The sequence below is a fragment of the Oryzias latipes genome, chromosome 24, assembly GCF_002234675.1.
Source record: "Oryzias latipes chromosome 24, ASM223467v1".
Classification (NCBI taxonomy): domain Eukaryota; kingdom Metazoa; phylum Chordata; class Actinopteri; order Beloniformes; family Adrianichthyidae; genus Oryzias; species Oryzias latipes.
In genome coordinates this window covers 2,820,127-2,844,969 of record NC_019882.2, presented here as the reverse complement: position 1 = coordinate 2,844,969, position 24,843 = coordinate 2,820,127, and the positions used below count along the sequence as shown (strand labels likewise).

Genomic DNA, 24,843 nt, shown 5'->3' with positions numbered 1-24,843 from the left:
ACATATTTTGCGGATTTACTTGTAATTATTTACCAATTACAGCAAGATGATTAGTTAAAACTAATTGAGATCAGGATGGATCTCAATAAGCACCCATATGTTCTGTTAAAACCAGAAAGAGCAGCTTAACATGAAGCTTATAGTGAATGAATGGGAAAATATTTGACCTTTATAGAAGAAGAATAAGTTCTGGGAGCGAGTGTACCTTCTGCATTCTCCACACCACATGCATACCATCCATAAAGGTCACGGTAAAGAGGGAAGGTGGTTCTTTTTTTAGCATTTTCACCCCCCCATCACCTGAAATGGACGTCCATGCAGGTGCAGCCACTGACCCGTCAAAACGCCGTGCAGGTAGCTTCCATCACTGAGGCATTTGCCCTCTCAGTGGTGACGCACGGTCACCCGAATCTAGGTGTGAACGCTTGCAATGTGGCTTGGGAGGAAGTCACATCCGACGCACGTGGAGCTGACAGCTGAGCGTTTTCTCCATTTAGCGTCCCATTTAGAAACAACATTTTAGAGTTTCTCTGCTGTTCCGAATGTGCTGCTCAGCAGCTCTAAGGTGCTTTCTCCTTCAGATACAGGGAGCGTTGGGAGTTCTGACTTGGGGCAGATCAAGCTCGTCGACGTGAAGTGAAAATGAAAAAAAAAAAGGCGTGATATAAAATGCAGCCAATTTCACAGAGGCTGCACTTGTCATTATCATTTTTTTCCTCTCAGTTCAGAGCGTCTGCATGCATTCATTTACTAACAGCACTGTAAATCACAGTGTTTGTGTTGCTTTAAAAGGCCAGTCATTGCAGCCGTTGCTTGCTGTTAATTGTGGTGAAATAGACGGTGGCTCCCATGTGTGCGGACGCTGGTTGCTGGGAAGACAAATGCGCACACGATTATGTTTTCTACCCCTCTCAACCCAAGATCCTTTGCTCTTAAATGCCTCCAATGACAAAACGTTTAATTGTATTCTGATGAATTCTCCTGTTTCTGCCCGAATGCAAAGCAAAAACACGAAGAAAGAAATGTGCAGTGTTATATAGCAGAGCCCCCAGAGGGACATTTCTGCCTGTGCGGATATAAATAACTCCAAAAAGGTCTGTGTTCTGGACCGTCTTATGTTGGAGCCAGCTCTCAAATTAAAGATGATGCCTTTCCCACAGAGCGTGACGATGAAGGCACACATGTAGCCTACAAGCATGCAAAATCACTGGCTTTCTTTGACTGAATGAACCTGCTTGTGAAGTGGGCTGAAGCTGGAGCATCACAACCACTGTGGACGCAAATAGACAGTCTGAGGGAAAGACAAAGACAAAACGGACAGGATGTTTCCTCCACCACAGTGGGTGTTTTCACGCTTTGCTTCCCACCTGCCCCCTTGTTTCTGCCCTTTGGTAAACACCTTCCCCTTGATCTCCATCTGCCCCTCTAGCTCATTCTCTTCATCTTTCTCTTTGTCAACCTCAGGACTCTTCGATCTTCTTCAAATATAATCTCCGTTTCATCTTCCTTCACCGCTTCCTGTTTCTTCACCAAACAAACCTTTTGGCTCCGGCGCTTTTTTCCGGCCTTCTTTTTCGACATGTTATGGACTGTAGCGTTTACAGAGCGTTGAACTGGGCTACACGATGGAGAACAAGGACTACGATTAAATACTATAATGCCTAATAGACATACTGTCAGAACCAGCAGCACTGAGACAACCTCGTGTCTTCTTGTCTTTTTTAAACGATCAATACGGGAACACAAAAGATGTACATTTTCAGAACCACCCTGGGACAGCCACACATCCAAAAACTAAACCGGTACCCTATACGTCCATCTGATACTACAACGAGGCTCGGTTCTACTCAGCAACATTTTTTAATTTACGATAAAATAAATACAGTGAAGGCTTTGCAGCTTCTTCACAAGGTCCACACTCATTTTCAAGTTATAAAGGCAAAAACCACAAATGTTTAATCCTCTACTATTTTCACACATTATCTGCTACTTTAGATAACTCCAGTTTATCCCAGATTTACATCATTTTTGTACATAAAGTTGCATAAACCTCCTAAATGTTAAGAAACATAATAAACATATTTTACTGTTTTTAATAATTTCCAGTAGTAGTGAGCTTCTACCAAATTCTATTATTTTGTTCAAAGCATTTGAGACAAGGGAAGATCATTTTAATGAGAAAAAAACACTAGTCAGAACTAAACCCACATACAAAGAAATTACAGTAAATATAGTACAAGATGGATTTTCTACAAGTTGCAAAGCATTTTTGTCAAATCCCAAAAACACAACTTAAAGTGCAACAAATAAATCAAATTCTTAAACAACTGAAGTTGCATCCTCCACCCTGAGTTTTCTAAATACCCCTGACATGATAAAAAATGAGAAAATCCCTTTTGGGTAAAGCACAGAGGTGGAGGGTTGATGATTTGATGCCACTCAGTTATCCATGAATTCAATTTATATACAACCCAGCCAGCAAAACAAAACAAATTACCATAAAAAACTGCTTACTAAGTGAGAAGGTACTAATTCAAATCCTGGCTGGGTTCTTTCTGGTTTCCTCAGTCCAAAAACATGTTTCACAGGTTAATTGGTGATGCAATAGGTGTGCGTGTGTAAATGAGTGTGTCCCTGCAACAGACTGGTAACCTGGGTGAACCCCGTCTTCACCCGACAGAAGGTGGGATAGGCTCCAGCACCTCGAAAGGGACTCAGCAGGATGAATGGATGGATGTTAGAAACTGAAAATCTCGTGGAAAATAATACCTTTAGTTTATTGCTACCTACAAAAAGGTGCATAAAAATAATAAATCACAGATGTACACACTGTACATATTTGCATTACATTTTCCACAGTTACCTTGGGCACATGACAGCTATTGGTAATAAAGGCAAATATTATTTATCTGAGGTGGCATTTGCATAACAAGATTTCAGCTTTTGTCTGATTACTTTTTTTTTTAAATATAAAATGTAAGAGTTAAAAAGATAATCTATCTTTTGCACACCACCCACCATGCTGTACGTTCCAGTCAGAGGACAGAATTAAAATCTCCCCCTGAAAGAGAGCGGGAGTCCATCTTTAATGCCTTCGCATTTTCATCCTTGAAATATAGCATATTTAAACTGGAGGATATGGAAGGCATATAACTTCATTTATTTTATGAAAGGATACTATATGATCATTTGAATTCCGTTTTTCACTTCAGTATTATGCTCAATAAAACCTATTTGTTTTCCAGCCAAGCATCAGATGCATAAATCACAGGACTACAGTGGTGACAGTGACAAAGTACGCAGCTTGACTAGAGAAAAAGAGAAAATGAATGTGACAGTGGGGTAACATGCATAAATATAGACAGTATGCATGATTATATTGGTGTGCTGTACAAGAAGAGTAAGAATGAAGGGAAGCAAGACTTTTCTTTTCTTGGTATCAGAGTCACGGTGACACCAGCAGTCTTTCTCTCAGCACTCAGGATCATTTATTCCCCGCGTGTGGTCCACAACCTTCCATCTCTGCTGCTTCTCTTCTCTTCTTTTTTTTTTTTTTTTTTGCTTTGTCTAATGCAACAACATCAAACCCTCTGCAGTTAATTTGCTGCTGGATTGGAAGGCAAAAACCTTCTAAATCATGTCAGGAGGGTGTAAAGTGCATGCATATCACAAAAGAACAATTTTATTGGTTTAATGCCTTTTGTTTATTCTTAATTGCAGTTTAAAGTAATTTCTTATGCTATCCTATGACCCCCACCCTTACATTGATGTGTTCTCCCTACCATGACAAAGGTGGATAAAGGTGGAGAGGATTTCATTTGGACACCAGTGAAGATCACAAATCATTGGAGAAAAAAGGTTCAGCGAACAGTCTTGTGGGGTCAAGATGACCCAACTCCCAACGTTGCGAGAGGGGTCATCTGGACCCCACAAGACAGCACAAGGGCTGTGTCGTTTATAGGATGTAGTTTCTGCAGAGCGGTAGGAGTTCATTGAATTCACCTTAGAATTGTGGGTGGAGTAACCCCGCCCCCTGTTCCTGACACCCTTTCTGTTTACACTCCAGCTAGCTTACAGCCCGTCACAATCCCAACCTACAGTTTGTCATCTTAGACGAGGAAAACCAAGAAGTACTGTGGATAGATCTAGTCGTCGACAAGTGGAGAGGCCCGCCCCAATCCATCATATGTTTTAGATCATAATACGATCTTTTTTAAACAGCATCTTTTCGTCTGCTCCTGATGTACAAGAAATAAATACTAAGAAATACAATTTTAAGCTTGATTTTCTTAAAATAGGTCCTCCATCATTAGAAAAATGCCACAATTTCAATCAGAATGGGTCTTTAAGTCATTAAAAAGACAATTACAGCTGTAAAAAAAACAGGAACTTTGTACAGTCCAGACGAAACAAATGAGATGATGGGACGCAGGCAAACACATGAACCCAAAGTGTCTAGACATGCGCTGTCAGCACATGTAATGATCCAGCTCACCCTCAGTTCACCCTGAATGCTGCATGCGGCTGAAGCGGTCTGCAAGCTTTGCAGCAGGCACAGCGGGTCAAAGTTCCATGCGCTCAGACTGATCCCTGCCTCTGTAAATGCTGTTCACCGCCAGTCTGAGCACGGACCGCAGCTCAGGAACACGAAGCAGTCGAGCCCCGCGCCACTGCCGACCACCTCCCTTCACCACGGTGCAACATTTCCTATGCTCGGGTTGACCATACCTCAGTGGACAAAAGGTCAAGCTGACAGAACCTTTATTTTTGCTGTAGTCCCCAAAGACACACAGACCAGAGGTTAGCTAATCCTGATTTATCGTTTCCGTGTTGCATTTATGAGCTGAGGAAGACGTGTTTGCCTGAGATTTCACAGATAAGCTGAATGAATATCAAAAAGCCTGTGCTCCAATCCTCTGGTGAATAGCTGTGTCGAGCAATCCCTCTTTCACTCGCTTGCTCTGTGTATCAAATACCCTCAAAAAATATCTCAGCCTCCAGAAATAAAGATGGAGAGAGGAGCCGCTAAAGGGCGCTTTTCACAAAGAGCAATTAGGACATTTCTGGTGCATTGTCCTGTATCCTGGTGTTAAAGGTGAAACTGGGTACTCTCACAATGCATTGGATTTGAAATGCCAATAGGAGAGCAGAACAGTAATCCATTATTTAGAAATACAAAATCTGCATTTTAGTGTTAAAGTCACGACCCAGTCAACTTCTGAGCTGTTTTGAAAGTGGTCTTGTAATTATAATTATGCCTTTATTAGGCAAAATCACTGTGGTTTTTTAGGACATGGTTTCTGCAGAGTGGAAGGAGTTTATCAGCAATTCCCCTCTGAGTTGTGGGCATTTTTAAAGTAGATCAAAGGTTGATTGGAGTTTTTAAAATGTCAAAGATCATGTTAGACTACAGTTACATATCCCAAAATGCCACTGCGCCGCAACCTAAGTGCAAGTTTTTCCTCAAAATTGGCAGGTGGCTGCGCGGCGGCATTTGTAACTGGGAGGTGGCAGTTGTACACACCGGGGTGCCTGCAGAGGTTTTCAAGTTCACGGTGACCAGATGCGTTTTTGACCGCTCTGGCACATTTGGAGATGGAGTGGTGGCAGTCCAGTGACAGGCGGCAGCAGGACGGCAGGAGAGTGGTATTTGACTGATAGGAGGGTCTCCAAGGTCGCCGACGTCAGACTGCCACTCTAAAGCCACCCCCCTGCCCCGTGCTGATATTCATATGCAGCATCCACCATGAGTCCTGAATGTGAATCCTATTGTGGTTAGACCGCTTGGGCCTTCGTTTTGGGTGCTGGAGCTTTGCCCTTGCTGGGTTTCTTGGGAACCATGTTTTTCTAAATAGCATAATGTGTGCCTTTTGTTTTTATCTACCCCTGGGCGGCCGGCGGCACTTGGTATGGACGGAGACATTAACACATTATGCAATCAGAGGTGCGAACCGCCCAGCTGTCGCCCGATTTTGCAAAGGCATCAAATATTTGTGATCGTAGCTTTAAAACACCATTTTTATCGGAGCGGGTCTTTAAAAGCTTGTCATCTGTTGTGAGGAAAACAAATGGAAAATAGATATAATTATTTAACCAAAAAAGAAGAGTAACCAGCAGCCTCATTGGAGCTTTTGGGGAATCAGGGAGAAATACACTTAAGCTAAAAGCAGGAGGTGACAGACTTCAGAAGAAAGTCATCTGATGATCTTTTTTGCTCTCCTTACTAGGTGTGAGAATTTCTCTTCTTCCTTTCTGGTGGCAACGCATTGTAACTAATCTCCAAGGAGCTGCAGGCTGGCAGAGGTGCAAATGAGTAGATGAATGTCATGCCTCCAGGCACTGGACCATGCAGGATGGCCTATTTTTAACGAGAATACAGGCTGCTCCATTGTGCGGGCAGATCTAATGAAATTCAACCATGTAAAACCAGCCTTTTACATTCTTGTAAAACAGTCAGTGAGATTTGTTGTGTTTCTGATCGCAGTTTGGTTCCAGGCAGACATTTGTGGGTAAACCCGCCAACGTCAAATCTCATCCTATTGTCGCCGTGTGTAAGTATTGTTAAACCTGGAAGGCTGGATTATGAACGGTGGACGAGAAGAAAGACGACAAATTCCTCCTCGGCGCATGCATTTAAAGCCTGAGCAGTGTGTGAGAGCAAGACAGAGAACCAGTGTGAGCCAAGCTGGACCCCTGCGTCTTCTAGTCATTACAGCTCATTTGTCTGAGTGCTATTCCACTTGGCTGGGTTGAGTTAACAGTTTGCCCCGGCGCTCTCCAGCCTCCTCTGAGCCGAGCACAGCGACACATGTGGAGAAGCGGAAATGGGAACATAATGCACGATGCACAGTCTAGCCGCCCTCTCTTAATAGCAGTCAATCACGTATACGGGCGCATCCGCTGACTTCAGACACAAAAACATGAATAAACCCCCTTCCCCCCCTCCACTGATGGCTGTTAAATCCTTTTCCCTCCAAAAATCCCTGGAAAGTCTAATGACAGCTAATCAGATGCACATTCACAGTCTAATTAACCAATTACCAGCTAATGGATACACAAACACCACGCAAAATACCGTGGATTCATTGGGAGATACTTTACTTTACCCAAAACTCTATCAGACCAAATGAGGCTGACAGCTGACTCCCAAAACAAAAAAAAATTTCAATCTCCTGCTTTCCAAGAGGACTTCTAGACTCAACAGAGATGAAAGGTTAGTGCTGCATGCAGAAAGAGATTTTCAGCACAACCATCTGACGTAAAACCCAAAAGATATTCAGTTTTCAATCCAAAATTGCACTGAAGCTTTAGGATCTGACGCTGCCAATTTCTCAGTTCGATATTTTGTTTGGATCCCTAATTAGCGTCTCGCCACATTAACGGGCAGAAGACTCACTCAATGAAAAGCGTCGGAACATAAATGGGAAAAAAAAGTGCCTCATTTTAAGCCAGCAGTGCTGCTCAAAAATAAACCTGAAGTCATGGCGCTTCTGAGATATTTCCACTCCGAACTTGATGTGAGGTGGAGGAAAGAAAAAGAAAATCCTACCTGGGCAGAGAATAAGAAAGTGAAGCAATCGGGTAAAATGCCACGATGTAGTGAAGGAAGAAAATCCACAAATACTACAAAATGTATAATCAGCAGAAGATGTGATAGAAAAAAAAGCATTGCATATAGAATGAAACTTTAAAAAAACAAAATTAGGAAAACAGGATCATCCACTTTAGCACAGTAAAGAAGTTTTAAAGTTAAATGCAGAACTCTATTCATAGCGCAATTCATAGCAAATCTAGCTATTTCCCAGCCAAAGTGTTATTGCAAATGAAAAAAGGATTAAAGCTTGGATGGCCCGCAGTCGCTACCTGCCCTTGCTGCTCCTTTTTGACCCACCTTCACTGGCTGAGTAGTTTTATCTCCATAGCAACCATTTCATGTTTTGGTTGCCCGGGGGTGACGGACAGGTCTACGAGAGTTTAAAAAGAATGGGTAAAAGTAAATTTTTTGATTTTCTTGGCTAATGAGGTTTTTTATTAACCATGCCCACATTCCTAATACGCTCATATTGTAAGTTATATTGTTTCCTTCAGCTTGAGCCAATGATTCATGTGTTACGTTTCTACAATACTATGGTAAAAATATGTGAGCAACAGGGAAAAGGCCACTTTTGGTGCTCGCCACCTGAACGTTGGTAAATATCCACAAATTTTAGAACCACAAATTTTATAACTTGACTCCCCCCCCACCCCCCCAAGTACCTTCCCAATGTTGCTGTTGATTTCTGTTTTTAAACTCAGGATGACAGTCTCAACCAAAGGTCAAAGGTCAACGAAACTGCGGGCGTGGTTGCAAACTTAACCTAGTAGAATAGAATAGAAGTTTTGTAAAGATCAGTGGGACAAAAGTTTTTTTTTTACCATATTGTGGCAAAATGCAAACTAGCCACCAAGTTGTAGGTCCTGTGACCATCCCATAATAATTTCAACGCTTCCTCTGGATTTCCCCTACACATTTTTTTGTTAGTGGATTTTGAAATATTTATTTTTTGAGCCCCATTAGGGAGATCTTGGCCCCATTCATTTTTTTAAAGTTTCTCCTGCTGTGATGTCATCATTTTTAGTTGGGGGGTGGGGTCATTCACCATATGTCAAAAGTTCCTTTTTACCGGGTACTAAGTGCGTCGGGTTCTAGTGAGTTTTTAAATATGAGGCAGGACGAAATTGAAAGAATCGCAATCCAGTCCTTGTGGTCCACAACTGATGCGGGACATAAAAATGCCCAAATGTAACGTGTCATTGAGGGAAAAAATGATCGGGTTTCCCAACATTTAAATTTTTTTTAACATTGTCTCACTAAAATATGGTGTGGCCTCTACTAAAAAAAAGTAATGATGGTATTTCTCAGCACTGTCGAACGTTTAGTGACTTTCTAGCAATTGGTGAGAGTTAATATCATCTCACTTCACATTCAATATTTATTCATGCTGATCACTCTTCGGTTCCTTCCCAGAACCCTGCAGGACAGACAAAAATAGCTATAAGCTAGTTACACTTAGCTTATACTTTACTAGTTAGTACAATCCGACTTTTTAAAATCAGTTTTTAGCAGCAGGAATCTCCAGGACTCCCCTAAGGAATAGTCCGACAAAGAACGAGAGTTCACAGGGGAGTGAGCACCGGACAAACACTTGTAAACTGGGCAGAAACACGGCTTTAATGATGTCAGTTGTGCTCTCGGAAGGTTCTCGTTAGCCGGCACTTACAGCTCGTCACGGATGTGCTGGTGCTGTTGTATACGTCAGATGATGTGGAAGAAAACACTGAAACACTGAAAATGTCCTTTTGGCCTCTTTCATTTCACTTCAAATAATGGGAGCTGTATAATGTGCAAAGGACTCGTGTAATGTAAGACGTTCTATTTTATGGGTGTTCTGCTCCTGTCTGGGCCAAAGTCTGCTTGGTCTCTAAAAGGAATTTTAAAGAAATTCACTCTAAAAAGGCAGCAAATAGGATTATTATTTGCTCCAAAACACCAGTTTTGTTTCCAAGAACATTAAAAAATACATATTTTGGCTTTTTCCTATTCAGAGTTTGCCTGGATTTGATTGTTTTCTAGTAAAAAAGTGTCAACATATAGGTGTGCTCTTTTGATTGCTCAGTGATTGACACACCCTCAAATGTAAACTTTCATGAAATTGTGTTTTGGGAGTTGCCCCCCTGCTCCGCTCCTTTCTGATGCATCCACTAGTAGACGACTAGATGCATGTACGTTTTGGTTGTCCTCGTCCGAAGCCAAAACTATACAACTGGATAATTCCAATATTGTTCGACATTTTTGTGGCACCGCTACTATTAGGTTTGGAGTGGCTGTAAGTTAGTGGGAGAGCGTGTAAGCAAAGAGCTCTCAGTAATGGCCAACGTGATTGGCAGTAACTAAGTCCTAGAAAACGTTTTTTGGTTTTCTCTAAAAACAGCAAGATTATAATGAAAAGATCCAAAAAAATACATCAATAGACGATTAGAGTGGGATTTTAAATATAGTCTCCACACAGTTGAAACCCCCTCTGATCAGGTACCAGGTATCTCCACCAAGAAAGCCACAGAAAAAACCTGATAGAGTAGTAATAATACCTACAGAGGTATTGAGTTAAGCTATCTTGGATATTATTGTTAGGTCACCTAAGACGTGTTTACAGGGCTGCCTTATAAAAATTGTTCTATCCAGTTCTATGAGTGACAGCGCGTTTAAGTAGTGTTGGCTTGAGTTATTAACCAGTTCTGAAACCTATCATCCATCTTTTATGCAGGACCCTTAGTGGTGCAGATGCCCATAAGCTTATCTTGAGGAAAGAGTGAAACTGGGGAAAAAGCCGGTGAGGCTTTGCCTGAGGGGTTGGCTCCACTCTTTCAGAGATTAGATATTCCCCATCCAATAATCCACACGTGTTTCACGATGCAAACCATTTTAGTGCTTTTTTAAAATCAATTGCCTGGGACCTGTGGGGCCTTCCGGACATCCTCATAGGCTGCATCAAGTTTATTTGTTTGTTTGTATCCCAAGATGAAGTTTTAAAACACATTAAAAAATTCTGGGATGGACTGGAGCTCTGTCAGGGGTATTGCTTGTATGCCGGTGGCGGTGGGCTCACGGAACATGATGCTGTACAGGGCAAAGTCATAACTTTAAATGGTGGGTTGATAAACAAAAATTTTCATGTAAAATTATTCCTGGAAGCCCTGTGACAGACTGGGTGAAGTGTCTACCCCACCGTCACCCATCAGTCTCTGCGATAGGCAAACCCGTGACCCCAAAAGGGATTGAACGAGTTTGGAAGATGGGTACATTTCTGCACTATGGCTGGTAAAACTTCAGAGCTTTAACTGTTACAAGCCCGAAAATGTTCATTAAAAAATCATGTATGTGAGAATGTGCAAAGGAACTAAACTGACTGTACTTCTTGTCACAAAACTATGAAGGAGTTCTTGTGCTCTAAAGCGTGAAAGGCCTTAGCCACATTCACCCATATGGGGGGGTTGACCTGTGCAGGAGAAAGTAGGTTTTTAGGTTGTCCCGGCCCGTGGAGTGGCCTCATCATTGGGGGAGCACAGGTGTCTGTTACAGTTCCCTTGAGGGACATCATCAAAATGGAATGTACCATTGTCGTACGTGTGGTAAGTGTATCATTAAGTATTTGTTAGGCTACGAGCAGTTGCACAAACAAGTGATGCCGTTGTATGGTGACCTCACGTCAGTTGTTAATAAGGTGCGAGTACTGGCTCCTTGCAGACCACATGAACATTGTGCACGAACAGGGTGTGCACGTGATGCCTAAGTGCCTGTAGAACAGTGGTCCCCAACCACCGGGCCGCGGACCGGTACCGAGCCGCGGGACACTTGACACCGGGATGCACAGAAAGAAAAAATAATTTCCATTTTATTGGTTTTTTTTTCTTCGAAAAAAACGTTTTATTTTGAAAAGTGACCGGATTCTCTCTGTTACATCCGTCACACTTAACGCACGTCAAAGTCGCGACACCAAACATCACGTGATCCACCTCAAACCCCCACCCCCCCACCCCCACTGGTCCGCGGCAAACGTGTCTTGCCAGTCTTACCGGTCCGCGGCGACAAAAAGGTTGGGGACCACTGCTGAAGAACACCTGTGGAATGCCTCCAATTGTAGGGACTCCAAATACCAATACAGCCAATCCAATTGGAGCAATGGGGAGAAACCAGAGGTGTAGGGAATGAATTTGAATTGTCGGCCATTTACTAGTTACCTCATTTTGAACAGTCAGGCAAGGAGCGCACACTCATCACGTGAACAGCACTGTCTGTATCCGCCTGAAGAGACAGTTGTGACTAAGGCCAAAGCACCAGCGTGTCGTTTGCAAGGAGGCCATAGAAAACCCCACTTTTTCAGGAGAGAGGTTTCTTTTCGAGTAGGTCACCCTGATGGTGACTTTGCAGCCAGGTTTTTCCTTTGCTGAGTCTCTTTCTCCTCATCACTCAACCCTAACAATTCCCTTAAGTCACAGGGAAGGAACAGCCACGCCATGCCCTCTGTCAGCCCCCCCTAACCCCTGCCAGTAGCTTTGACAGTTTCCAGTTCAAAGTGCAACAATGAGCATCTAATTTGGAAAAAGAAGACACAATTTTTTTCATGCTTGCTTTAACTTAGTTTCTAATGATGGCGCTGGTGACACTACAGCACCTCCTGACATGATCATTAAGTAGGAACATCGCACAGTTCAGGTACTGTGTTATCATTTAAGTTTGAAAAAGGTAATTAACATTCCGTCTCACCAGAGTAACTTAAATTTCAGGGCTGAAAAGGCTCCATTTCAAGCCAAGTTCATCTGAAGTCAAAAGAACGATTGTGTGCGGCCCTCAGTCATGTGTCGCTGCACAAACACACACTTAAAGCCACTGGACTTACGGGTTCACAGATTGACTGTGCTCAGCAAGAAGTACTTCATGGACGGCAGTTTTCCTTTCTTTTTTCCGCTTGACAGACTTATCTACCAGCTCAGGTGGCGCTCCATCTGCTTGCGTACATTTAAAATCCACACACATGCACTCGCTTACTGCTTACACAAGACGACACATGCTCAAGGAATAAACTTAATCAAACGTCTGCCCATTAAATTTCATTTGATGGGGTTTTTGTGCCTTCATGCTCTCCTCTCTGACCACATCATGACATTTCCTGTCCTTTTATGTCTATATCTTCCTTTACAACCTCGAACTCTACTTCCAGTCGTTTTCTTTGCACCCACAGGCTACCAGTCCCTGTGACTATGCACCCTGCTGTGCAGAGCCCACCCTGTCGAATGCAGCAGATGGTCGAGGAGCACAAATAATCGCGACTGCCGGCTCAGACACCCTCCAGCAGAATCCATAGAATAAACTCCCTTTTTTTTTGCGTCTGTAGAACAAACTCAGCTTTGTGAACCCAACAGAAACATTGACACTTGATCCAGAAAACTTGTGTGTACCGTTCATCCAATGAGCCATTTGCACACAATACTTTGTGAATGTATTCATCCTTGCAGAATTTATGCATTTATATAATGTTCTGCAGGGTCGTAAGCCGGTTTGAATCCGTAAAGGCATTTTCCTGCATAATGGGGATGCAAAAGATATAAGATATGCACATACCAAACAAGATAAAATGGGCCTTGACAGGAAATGCTTCAAGAAAGTGCAGAGAGCAAAGATAAACTCGTGGATGACGCCAAGCGCATGTAATGCTCCTAATGTCTCCTCTCAGGAGACAGATGATTCTTTATACAGCCTTATGCAACTGCATTACAGGCGATTAAATACACAGAAAATATTGACCTAACGCAATTTTCACTGTGTTTATCTACTAGCATATAAACACACCAGCTGGACAGTAGAGTTGGCTGGTAAACCGACCTCTCCATAAAGTGGCATTTGTTAGGCAATTATCTTTATTCTACCAAGCAGAAAATAACTTGTGCTGAATGGTAAGGTGTGCTGGTGCGAAACTCATAATACCATGCAGACACTGCAATTAGGCAGCTCTTTACAAGGGGGAAAAATGCGGTCCTGGACAACCCAGAGGGGAAAAAATATCAGCCGAAAGCAATTTGCCGGCGCCATTCAATTTCCATGATTTATTCTTTGATTTTAACAAAGTAAACAAACACGGTCTTCAAATGGTTTGACAGATATAAGTCAGCTGTTTTACAAAGCAGGGCACCTGCTTGATCCTACCCGACATTCAAGGAGTTAGTAACAAATGTTTATATGCCGACTGAGCTCTTTCAAACAGAAGAACGGCCTCTGAGTCTCACAGTAGTCTTTCTCAGGCTGTTTGTCTGACAGAAGGAAGAAAAGGAACTCAGAGGGCACAAACATTATGGAGTTCTAAATCACTGCATCTGCTTGGGCGTTAAATCAATACAAAGCTCTGAAAAAGCAGAGTCCTCCTTGTGGAGACCTAACCCCTCTGCCACTCGGCAGCTGTAAAACATAAATTGTGGACACAGGTGCTGGTGGTGTGTTGCGGGTCAGTTATCAGTTGTAGGAAAAGCAGATCACTGGGGTCAAGTTCAGGGCCACATCGTGTGTGTTTGTCTGTACCTGCGGAGAGTCTCGGCCGGGTCCGGGGCGTCTGCATTTCTTGCCTGGCGTGGGGCAACATGTGGTATCGCTTGGCTTCGTTGACCAGATCTCGGCACGCCTCCGAGGATTTGATCAGTTCCTCGTTGTCGACGACGTTGAGCAGATAGGACGGGTGGATGAAGGGAAGACGCACCACCGCCAACAGCTCTGACAGATGCTAAAGAGACAGACGGATGGTGGAGAGAAGAGAAGAGAGATGCTTAGAGAACCACAGAAGAACAAGTGATTATTGAATTTTCCTTTAGTACCAGCTACAAACGTTATCTCGTCCTATTGGATCTATCTTCTCCTAACTCCCTGAGCATCATTTGGAAGCTATTCTGGAAAAAATGAGCATTAATGTGTCAGGCTCACCAAGAAATGTTTTCCTGCTGCTCTCACTTTTTTACCAAAACATTAAGAAAATTTAATGTATGAATTCCTGGCGAAAGCTGAACGAAATTATATGTCATACGATATGACTTTATTAGGAATATGGGCGTGGTTAACAAAAAACGTCAGTTGCCAAGGAAATCCAAAAATGTACTTTTGCCAATCATCCTAAAAATCACATTGACTTGTTCGTCACCCCAAGGTGACCAAAATATGATACGGTTGCTATGGAGATAAAACCATCAGAAAAGACAACAAGTAGAAAAAAGTGTTGTTTTTTTCATGAATTTGTCACGTGGAAACCAATTTACATCTTTATAAAAAACCGGAAAGGAACCATCATATTTGACATTTCTTGCAGACTGTTAGTGTCAGAAATAGTAGCTGCAGTATTTCAGTTCTTGTTGGTGTCAAAGCTTCAGGTAAATTTGCATGTTTGGTTTTTTTTTGTATTTCCCAATTACAGCAAGAGAAAATATTCAAAAGAGAAAATACAGTCAGAATGTAAACAGTTTTTATAGTCTAACTGCTGGTATGCTGCCATCATGGGGGATGCACCAATCCAGACTGGAAGCTGCACATTTTGAAAAGTTTTAGGCGAGACCCAGTTTATCTTTCATATGTGAATTTTCTGGAAGGGCTCGGGTGAAGCAGCAGGGGGTTTCTTATCTTTACCTTCTGCCACAGATTATTTCTAAATGAAATGTTTCATCAAAACAGCAAATGTTCTTCTTGCGTCTAATTTAGGACTTGGTTCCTGCTAATCACAATCCATTCAAGCCAAATAAGCTGTCAGCACATTTCTTCCCTTTCCTATCAAACCGGGGAAGAAAAAAAAGACTAATTTGATGCAAATTTGACTTCACATTGGGGCCTACAATTACACAGTGTGAGGAACTGACTGAGGTTTTGAGCTCAGATGGTAATAACCCTTAACTATTGCAGCACAAATATTTGTGTTTGGATGGTGTTCATTTGCCCCCTTTTTAGTTGTGTACACATTTATGTGTGTAGTAGCATATAGGTGTTCAAACAGGGAACCCGGAATGGCTGTTGCCTAGGCAACCTTGTTTATAGCTCTGAGAATTGAGTGCTTTTTTTCTCCCCCCATTATGTGTTTACAAGTGTATGTGTGTGCCCCATGGGAGTCTCATCCGTGTCTACAGTAAAGCCGTAAACAAGCCTGGGCAGTGCGACAGAGAGCTGGGTGGACACTGACCCCGCTGACCCCTCAGTTCTGAGAGAGGCGACCGAGCCATGCAGAGAGAGCGACAAAAACAGCAGAGTCTGAGAAAACACAGCCGGGGGAGCATAAATATTACACTGACACTCCACCCGGGCACTTCTTCCTCACACCTGAGGCCCCTTTTCGCTACACCGCCTGTCCCATTTGTTGGCTTATGATGTCCAGGGCTCATCTGACCACAATGAGAGAAACAACAGAGTCAAGATGGACCCAAGAGGTGGAGAAGAAAACATTTTTCTGTGAAAAAGACAAAAAAAAGAGAAGATTTGATGGCTCCACAGGAAGCAAAGCAATCTGCTGCTGATATTTCCAAGGGCACACGTACAGCCAAACAATGTCCTGCATCCCTGTTCCTGAACACACAAAGCTTCAAGAAATCCTCTTGAATAAACACTTGCTGCCGCTCAAAACACAAATTGAAGGAAAAGCCCTTCAGGAAGAGGTCTGAGCTAAAGATAAGCAAGACCTTTCAATTAAACAGCATGGTGGAAAATTTGCCCGGCCGTTTTTTTTTCTATACACGTCACACTCCGATTGAGGACTTAAGCTTTAGGCTTATGCACTGAACTCCTGTTACAAGCCATGTCTCACCAGGTCTGCTACAGCCTCACCTTCCTCAGTTATTCAGAAGTTATAGGATGTTATTAATATTAATGGGAAGTTGGCAAATTAAAGAAAGCACCTTTCAAAGTTAATTTCGGTTTATTAAATGAGACGTATAAAGGAGTAGAATTACTTTAGCCCTAAGGCTAAATTAAAGCTTAATTAAAGCTTTATTTCAGCCAGGTGGTTACCTGAGAGGCACGCTCCGACTCCGCACCAGCAGCTGGGAGTATGGACAGAAATGAGTTTGGACCTTACAGGCCTGTGGACAAATGTTGGACCTAAAATCTCAATAGCAGCTTTGCCAAACTTTACATGGATCCCCAGACGGGTAAAGTCTGCATCAGGCTGCACCAATGATTGCATAAATATGGATTTGTTTGTTTTGCAGTATTTTACCATCTTTATCAGACTTACAGAAGCAGAAATCAGGATTCAATCATCACACATAAAAATCAAAAGACCACTCAACACATTGGAGCCTAATGTCCATCCCCCTTTATGTCTACGTTCTACCCAGGCCTCGACTGATCCGGTGTGGATATCATAGGAGGGATTCACAAAGACTTTTCGTCAGATACCCTTCCTGACACAACCCTCTGAATTTATCCACACAATGAGACCCGTGCTTGGGCCGCCTTGGGGATACATTAAAAATTCAATCCGTCAGATATCAGAATAAGAAATAAATATAACCACAGAGTCATTAAGTTTATTTTTGTTAGGTATTTTACATTGGAATTCATGTTCTTTTTTAGCTGAACTGGTTCCATGAACATTATGTATTCACATTGGCTTGAAACGGTGAAACAGGAAGTGCGAGTGTCGCCCCCATTGACTGTATCTGAGAACTAGACAGAGGGAGTGTGACGTCATCCATAGAAAATGGTTTAACGGACGCCGCTATGTTGGTGTTAGATGACGTCAGTAAGGAATGATTGGTCCAAGTCACTATGATGGAAAAACATTTCTAATCAATCAGGATTGAGCTTGTCAAAGGTTTGGAACGTTACATGTGCGGGCAAGCAGGCTCCACCTACTTTTATTGAGGCATCTGATTGGTCAGTTAATAATGTGATTGACTTGCACTATAGAAAAAAAATCATGAAAAAAATGAGGAAGATATTAAAAGAAGGTATCAGAGCAAGAATGGTTGTTCTGACCAATAGAAGAATTGAGTAACAGCTATTGAAGTCTATGGGATTTTAGCTTTTTAGAGCCAGCAGACACTCAACCAATCAATTATCTTCACATTTTCTTTATTAAAACTTGAACCATTTATGTATTCTGACCTGCTTTGCTAACCGAATAGCCAAAGCAAAAAACAAATGATAAAGAGACACAAGAAATGACATCAGTATAACAGGAAGTAGCAGAAATATCAAAACTGATGCTGAATGGTGACAAAAGAAGAAGAGGATCCTGGATCAGATATGAAAAAGAAATTGATCAAGAGAGATTAACAGTTTAAGCATTTGCCCTTGTGAGAGTTTGTGCAGGTGTTTAATGTGTTGCATTAGTTTTAGGCATTTGGGTTTAGGTTTCTCACCCAAGGACGCAATTTTTATGAACCGACTGGCAGGCGCTGCTCAACCCAATGAGCTCCAGTCCTCTAATCCCACATCAGGTGCAGTGTGTAATCCTTGGTGCTTTGGCTGCCATTCAAAAATCTGCAGAAACCAGCCTGTTAGTGTTTACTCCGGGAGTTTCCTGAATCTTTTCAGACTCTATGAGGTGTGCAGCATGTCTCCAGCTTAAATCGCCTGTAGCTGCAGTTACCATGAATCCCCAAATATTTCCAAATGTCTTGTAATGTTTTTCCCAAGATTTCCAGAAGATTCTCTTGAATTAGATTCCATCTGTAACAGTTTTATGACCATTAGCAGCTTTGGCTATCGAGATATATGTCTTTTTAGGGATTTTGACTAAGGAATTAGGGTACAACTTCTATAAAAGCTTTGGGGAAATGTCAAAAAAAGTCAAATTTCTTTGCTATTATTTGCTATTGCTTATAAGATTTAAAGTATTTATAAAAGTTGGCATTTGGTGAATTTAACAAATTAACAAGCTTCATAAAACTTCAAAATTCTGGAAAAAAAAATTTTTCTTAAACATTTTATAAGGACAAAAAGTCCTATGACGACATTCAGATGCTCACAAAACCACACGGGTTGCGTCGGACACACTTTATTTTCACTTGACTGAGAAAACGCTCAGATCAAGAATCCCACTTTACCATCTGCACATTGCAGTCAAACCCACATCTGCTGCGTCGTCTCTCCGCATGCCAGAAAGCATTTAAGCGCCGTAAAAATACCTCACGGCGAGCTGTGGACCACGCAGAAAGGTAACGACGCCACGCGCTTCCTCATAAAGTTAAAAACATGTGCAGAAAAAAATATATAAATTAACCACAAACAGTTCAAGACACCCATGGATGTGTGAAAGTGACAGATGGTTGCAACCAACAACAGCATTTGTAGCAACAACAGAAACACATGGTTATACTTGAATAGACATAATGTGGAAATGCTGACAGACTCGGTTTGAAAAAAGGAAAATTTTGTTTTAAATCTTTTGAAAACTTTCAGGCTTCCTAAATAAAAAGGGAAAACTAATGTATTTTTCTAAATTTTTAACCATTACAATGTAATAAAACTAAATGTCATTCATTTGCAGAAACATACCCAACTGTTTTTCTACATCTTGACTTTGGTTTTGTTTGTTTGCCCCACACTCTGCCCCTTCCTCAAAGGAAACTAAACAAAGTAGAAATGGTTCTCTGTCTCTGCATCAGGCAAAGTCACAATATCTCCCACTCCTTTCATACTTTAGGTTTCTTCTTTCTCCACCTCCTCGGTTTTCCTCCCACTCACGCATATATTGGCATGTAAATGAGGAAAAGTCCTACACCTCATCTTATTTCCAGATTCAATGTGTTGGACACGGAAAAAAACCCAAAAACACAAGTGTCCAGCCTTTTGCCTCACACAGAAACGGATTGAGAAACGGTTCAACGCTTTTGGGTCTGACACAAAAGTTTGGAATGGAAATAAGATTAATAGATGGAATGGACCAAGAAACACTTTAGAGTAATCTATACATCCATCTTCTTCACAAACAATGAACATGAAAGGAAATCCCACAAAACACCAAAGATTTGACAACAAAATCAATGAAGAAACTGATGCTGTTGGCATTCTCTTTGCTTTTCCAGTCTACGCCAGATTCCCCCGATGAGCTGAATCTTCCTCGCTTTGAGCTTTCCCTCCAAAACCTCACAGTGTGACTAGAATACGACGAAGAACCCGACAGAAACAGAGCACTGATCGCTTACTGATTTGAAAGCGGCAATGTCCGACAACAGGCTCTGGAATTATTGACCCCAGCGGGCAAACGCGCAGCGAATCCATTTGGAGGACCTGCCGAGGATTTGGGGGCCAAATCTAGAAGGATCTGCCGAAGGAGCCTCCGAATTCATTGTTCAGCTTATTCAGCATCTCTCCTGGCTGGGAAAATCGCTATTAAAGTCTAACCAACAAACCTCCAATACTCCATTATTCCTAGGGTCAAGCGGGTGTTTGTTTTACTTTCTAAATAGAAAATTCTAATTACCCTTTCTTTTTCCCCCCACAGTGTTTTGTCAATGACAAGCCGTAGGTTAACTGGACAATGTGTTGGACCTCAAGGCCTGGAGTTTGACACCTGTGATTTAGACAACTTCCAATAATGAGAGAAAATGTCAAAAAAACTTAAAACGTTTTATCTGTCAGGGTACAACATAGACTTTCTGTTTTTACTTTTATACAGCAGACATTAGGTTTTGTTATTGCTTTTTATTTGTTTATTATAGACTTCTTTCTTTATTGGTTCTGAGACTTTTTTCTCTCTTCGTTGCTCCTGTTACCTTCTTATTCGTAGTTTTTAGCTGTTTTCTGTTCTTGCTTTGAGTTTAAGATCACTAGTTTAAAGGTAGTTAGTTTATTTTAATCTACCACTATAAGATTGCAAAAAAACAAAACAAAAAACAACCTATCAAAGAAAGCCACTTCTTGACCTTACCATCAAAAATAATAATGCTCTGGAATAATGCTCCTTCACTGTGGGATTTATTTAGGCGCCAACTACCAATCAGCCCTTACTTAAAAAAACAAGCCCTCTTGGACCATAAAGATGTCTTGATCCTTAAGTATAAATAATATCTTAAAAGTTACAGTTTTAGTATCACAAAAAGGTCATTTTTACTTTAAAAATATGGATCTGGTAAATGTTGATGGCATCACTGGTGTGCCGGTTTTTACCGTGCAAATGCTGAATGCTTGTTTTGTGAGAGGTGTGCTGAAAGGCTTTGATGCTCATTTTGTCAGCGTGCACGCATGTGGCATGAACCAGCTACATGGGAGTACTCATGACACTCAGGCCATTGAGTGACACACTCTCAGCGGCTGAAAGGAGGCGGCGTTTATCCATCTCAATTTTCTCTCCATTTCCAATAAGCTCTCCAGCAATCACTCCAATGCACAAGCACGCTAAAGGAAAGTAAGCAGCAGATGAGCGGTGCGGCCGTCATTTTGATCAGTGCGTCTATTCATCTTAAGTAATCTTTGGAGATTTTTGAAAATCTAATGCATGTAGCTTCTATGTCAGCTTCTTTGTGTTCTTATTGTATCTGTGATTCTGTCTTTTGTTTTGTCCTGTTTTATGTTTCCTGCCTAGGGACTATGGATGCAAATTAGCATCATTGCTATAATCCAGCATGTTTACGCCTATCATTGTTTGGTAGATGTTCATTCATGTGCACTGTCCCTATTAAATAAAGCTTAAATAAATAAATGTAGTGTAGCTTGAGTTCAATTTTTTGTTTCACACAGGATAAAAGTGACACACAGGATGTGTGGCAGGAATGTCCAGTTTTCATGTTAAGTCAATGCACACACATAATCAGCAGTACATTTTGAGCGTCAGATGGGGTGGAGTGGTCAGGCTGCAGCTCGTTTTGGGAGCTGTCACAATGTCAGATGGTGAAAATTCGGCGCAATGTTTCCCAAGTTCAAATATCTTAACTTTGGCAAAGAATTTGCATGTTTGCCAACCAATCAGGAACTCAGCTTTAGCCTAAACCAACATGGAACAGAATCTGATCGATCTCCTCCTAAATTTTGTGCTATTTTTCATATTTTTATGGAGAACATAAGAAGAAGTCCCTTCAATTGCTTAAAATAGGTTGTTTTTTAAATGAAATGAGGTGGCAAGCTATTTCATTGTCTTAAAACAAACAGTTGTACCTTACTGAAAAGTTACTAGTAAGTAAGTTTCCTCTTACATCAAATTTGGTGAGATATTTAAACTAGAAACGTGGTGAGATTTTGGGCTATCGGAGTGTATTATGGTAAACAAATTAGTATTTAATCCTCTCTTTTCTTTCTGTTAGCACATCCAGCACCAATGACATAACGCAACTCCCCCACTTTAATGCTTTTCATCTCAAATAACACTGACTAGGAGCAGAAGCAACGTTCCCAGCACCAACAGAGGTCATCGCTCTGCAGCCACCTCTAATTGTGGCCGCTCCTTACACATTGAATGAAAAATTTGTTCAGTTTGAACTTTTTTTTCCCCCTTCGTGCTTCACTGACACGCGCAGACATACAAATACCCAAGCAGGTAGACAGCTGATGTGAATAGGTTGAGCCTGGTGAAAGGCAGGGATAATGTGTCTAACAGGGAGCCTCTCAGATCTGTCAGGAGCAGCAGAGAGGCAGCCAGGAGGCGACCATCCTCTAACATAGATGACAAATGTCCAATGAACATTTTCCATTCCGCTACTGTCAGCGAGGACTAACGCCTATTACTCTGTCTGTGTGCGAGGAGTGACTCAGTGCCATAGCAGGATCAAATAAATGGCACACGAGTGTTTCTATCTTTTTGCTTTGCTCTGAGCAGGTAGAAGTACAGGTCTGCTTCAGAGGGACAAACAGACAAATTGAAACCTAAAAAAACCCTCACATGAAAAATAATAACAAAATAAAAGACTTAAGTGTAAATCCGCCGCAGCACGTTTGCTTGAACATCCCCAAAAACCCCACTTAGCCGTGGAGAGCGTGTGTTTGCGCCCTTTTGACAGTGAGGAAAATGTCTTTTCTCCTGCCATCGCATTGTAGAGGAGTGAAATATGCTGCCACAAGTGGCTATTCATTGCAATCCAAGTGATGCTTTACTGAGCCGGTCTGTGTCCTCCTGTGACTCCATGACCATGTCTGCTGTCATCTGACAGAAGGATGGATCCAAGATGGAGTAAGACGAAACAGAGGAGACAGGCGGACTTGGAGGAGTCCCTGAGCAACGACTGACAGGTGCGACATGCTGTGCTCTGCTCTGGAGCGATTTCAGCATGACTTCATTCCGATAAAAAACAACCGATTTATTACAGTTTATGTTTTGGGGGAAAAGTCTATCTTTTTAATTACAATTACTGTATCTTCTACCTGACGACACAGTACAGTGAACTTCTGAATAAAAACAGAGGGTTGGTTGGTTAATTACTTTTATGTAAATTAGAACTCCGGAAGATCTGTGCGCTTGTTTTAGATTCTAAAGGAGATGAAATGCCTCTGGTCACGGTTCACACATGCAAGCAGGGACTCTTTGGGACGATAGACAACACAGATGTGGTTAGATGTCCCGAGGTTCTTGGGTTCTATCAGATCCGTCTTAAGCAAGTGTGTTTTGCATGCCTTAAGCTGAGTTCACAGTGGGCATGTGATGCAGCGCTGAACGCAGGTTCCTAAAATCGATTTTAGCATGTGGTGTTAACACTGGATGGTCGCTACCCCATATAGCGCACGTACTAGCAGTTGGTTGACGACGTTTGGTGCAAAATTTTGCTCCAGGCTTTTTTTTACAACTTTATTCCAATAAATGAAAGACTTGGTGTCATGGAATTCCAGCTGGGCACAAACAGAAATTTTTATCTTCGCCTTCATCATCACTTTTTAACTGTATTTCTGTGCATTGAAAAGGATGCTACTCATACGTCACTACCAAATCCAAATGGTCAAAGCTCACCTAGTTCAACTTTTAGTGTTCAATGGCCGTGCGTTTTATACGTAGAGCCTGAAAACTGACTTAAAAACCTGCAAAGGTGAGAGTTTTGAAAGCGGCAGCCTGAAACGCACATATGCATGCGTGAACATAAGCATGTCATCATGAAGGTACCTACACACCAGCCGCGTCGACTCCAGTCAGTCGTCACTTTTAATGAGGAGTCTATGGTTGCTACGACCTGACACCCATAGTACAGGTATACCCATGAAGTAAATGTTCATGAACATTTTCACTAATCAGGCTCACGGAGCAGTCCACGACCTTGATATTGTGTCCATTTGCCTGCCCTGTTGTCATAAGTTGTAACTCTATCTCCCCCTCTGGTCACCGGCGGGAGCCGTCCCCAGAGTTCTGGCCACACTACATCTCCCAGCAACCCCAGCACACACTTCCTGGATGCCACACACCTGACTCTCATTCATTCAATCAACAACAGAATACTTAAGCACTGCACTGAGTCAAGCTCAGTGTGAGGTATTGTTTGTGCCACTCTGCCTTCGTTACATTTGAGAGCGTTACATTTGGATCTGATCTACTGTCTCCTGACCCTGTCTCTGACTCTGACTCTGTTTGCCTGCTGCCTGCCCCGACTCTTGCCTGGATCCTGACTACTCCTTCTCTCTTCTGATGATCTCATGCCTGCTATTGACCCCTGCCTGCCTGACCCTGATTTAGCTTTGTGGACTTTTAGCTGAGCTAATAAACCTGCTGTCATTGGAACCAGCCATCTGCCTGTTCTTGTGACACCCGTACCGGTTTGTCCATGAACCTGTATCTTACTGTAAGGACAGTTGGGACTAAGGTTAGGTTTAAGCGCACACTATGAATATAAAAGTTTAATCTTTCATGCGTTTGTCTGACGCAGAACATGAAGGAAATACACTTATCTGCTGTATTGATCTTGATTTTCTAAGCTTGTCTGACAAAAGCAATCAGAGGGCCAGTGGCCTGTGCTCTATTCATCTCAGTTCAATTGAACAGGGCTTTGGTTTCTCCTCTGCAGATGATTGTTGTGACATCAAGTCACTGTTATCCAAGTGAAAATGCATCACCCCTGAGGAGTTCAAGATGATAAAAAGTTTCCAATTTAAACTTGGAGCCTAAAAGGGGAGTTGGAAAATTAAAAGTGATGCTTGAGTCATTGGTAGTGTTGAAAGCAAATGAATTGTGAAACAGTGAGGGAAACTCAGCATATATCCATGCTCAGCCTCAAAGCATTTTTCCTCTTTGATAATTTTATACACTAACTACATAATGATGCCATCATTTGTTCTGGGAAAATGATTTTTTTCTCAATAATGGGTACCACCATAATATCTCTACAGTGCCTTGCCAGTCAATTGTGTAAAAATCCCCAAAATAATAA

General features: G+C 42.0%; 1 protein-coding gene across 5 annotated transcripts in view; it reads right to left on the bottom strand.

Annotated features, from left to right (window-relative positions):
• klhl29 (kelch like family member 29) overlaps positions 1–24,843 on the bottom strand; it is a 281,080-nt gene that overhangs the window by 57,820 nt on the left and 198,417 nt on the right. For all 5 annotated transcript variants that reach the window (XM_023953095.1, XM_011491437.3, XM_004083387.4 and 2 more), the window contains one exon: positions 14,111–14,309. In XM_023953095.1, the coding sequence (XP_023808863.1) occupies positions 14,111–14,309 (199 nt within the window). The remainder of the gene's footprint in view (positions 1–14,110; positions 14,310–24,843) is intronic.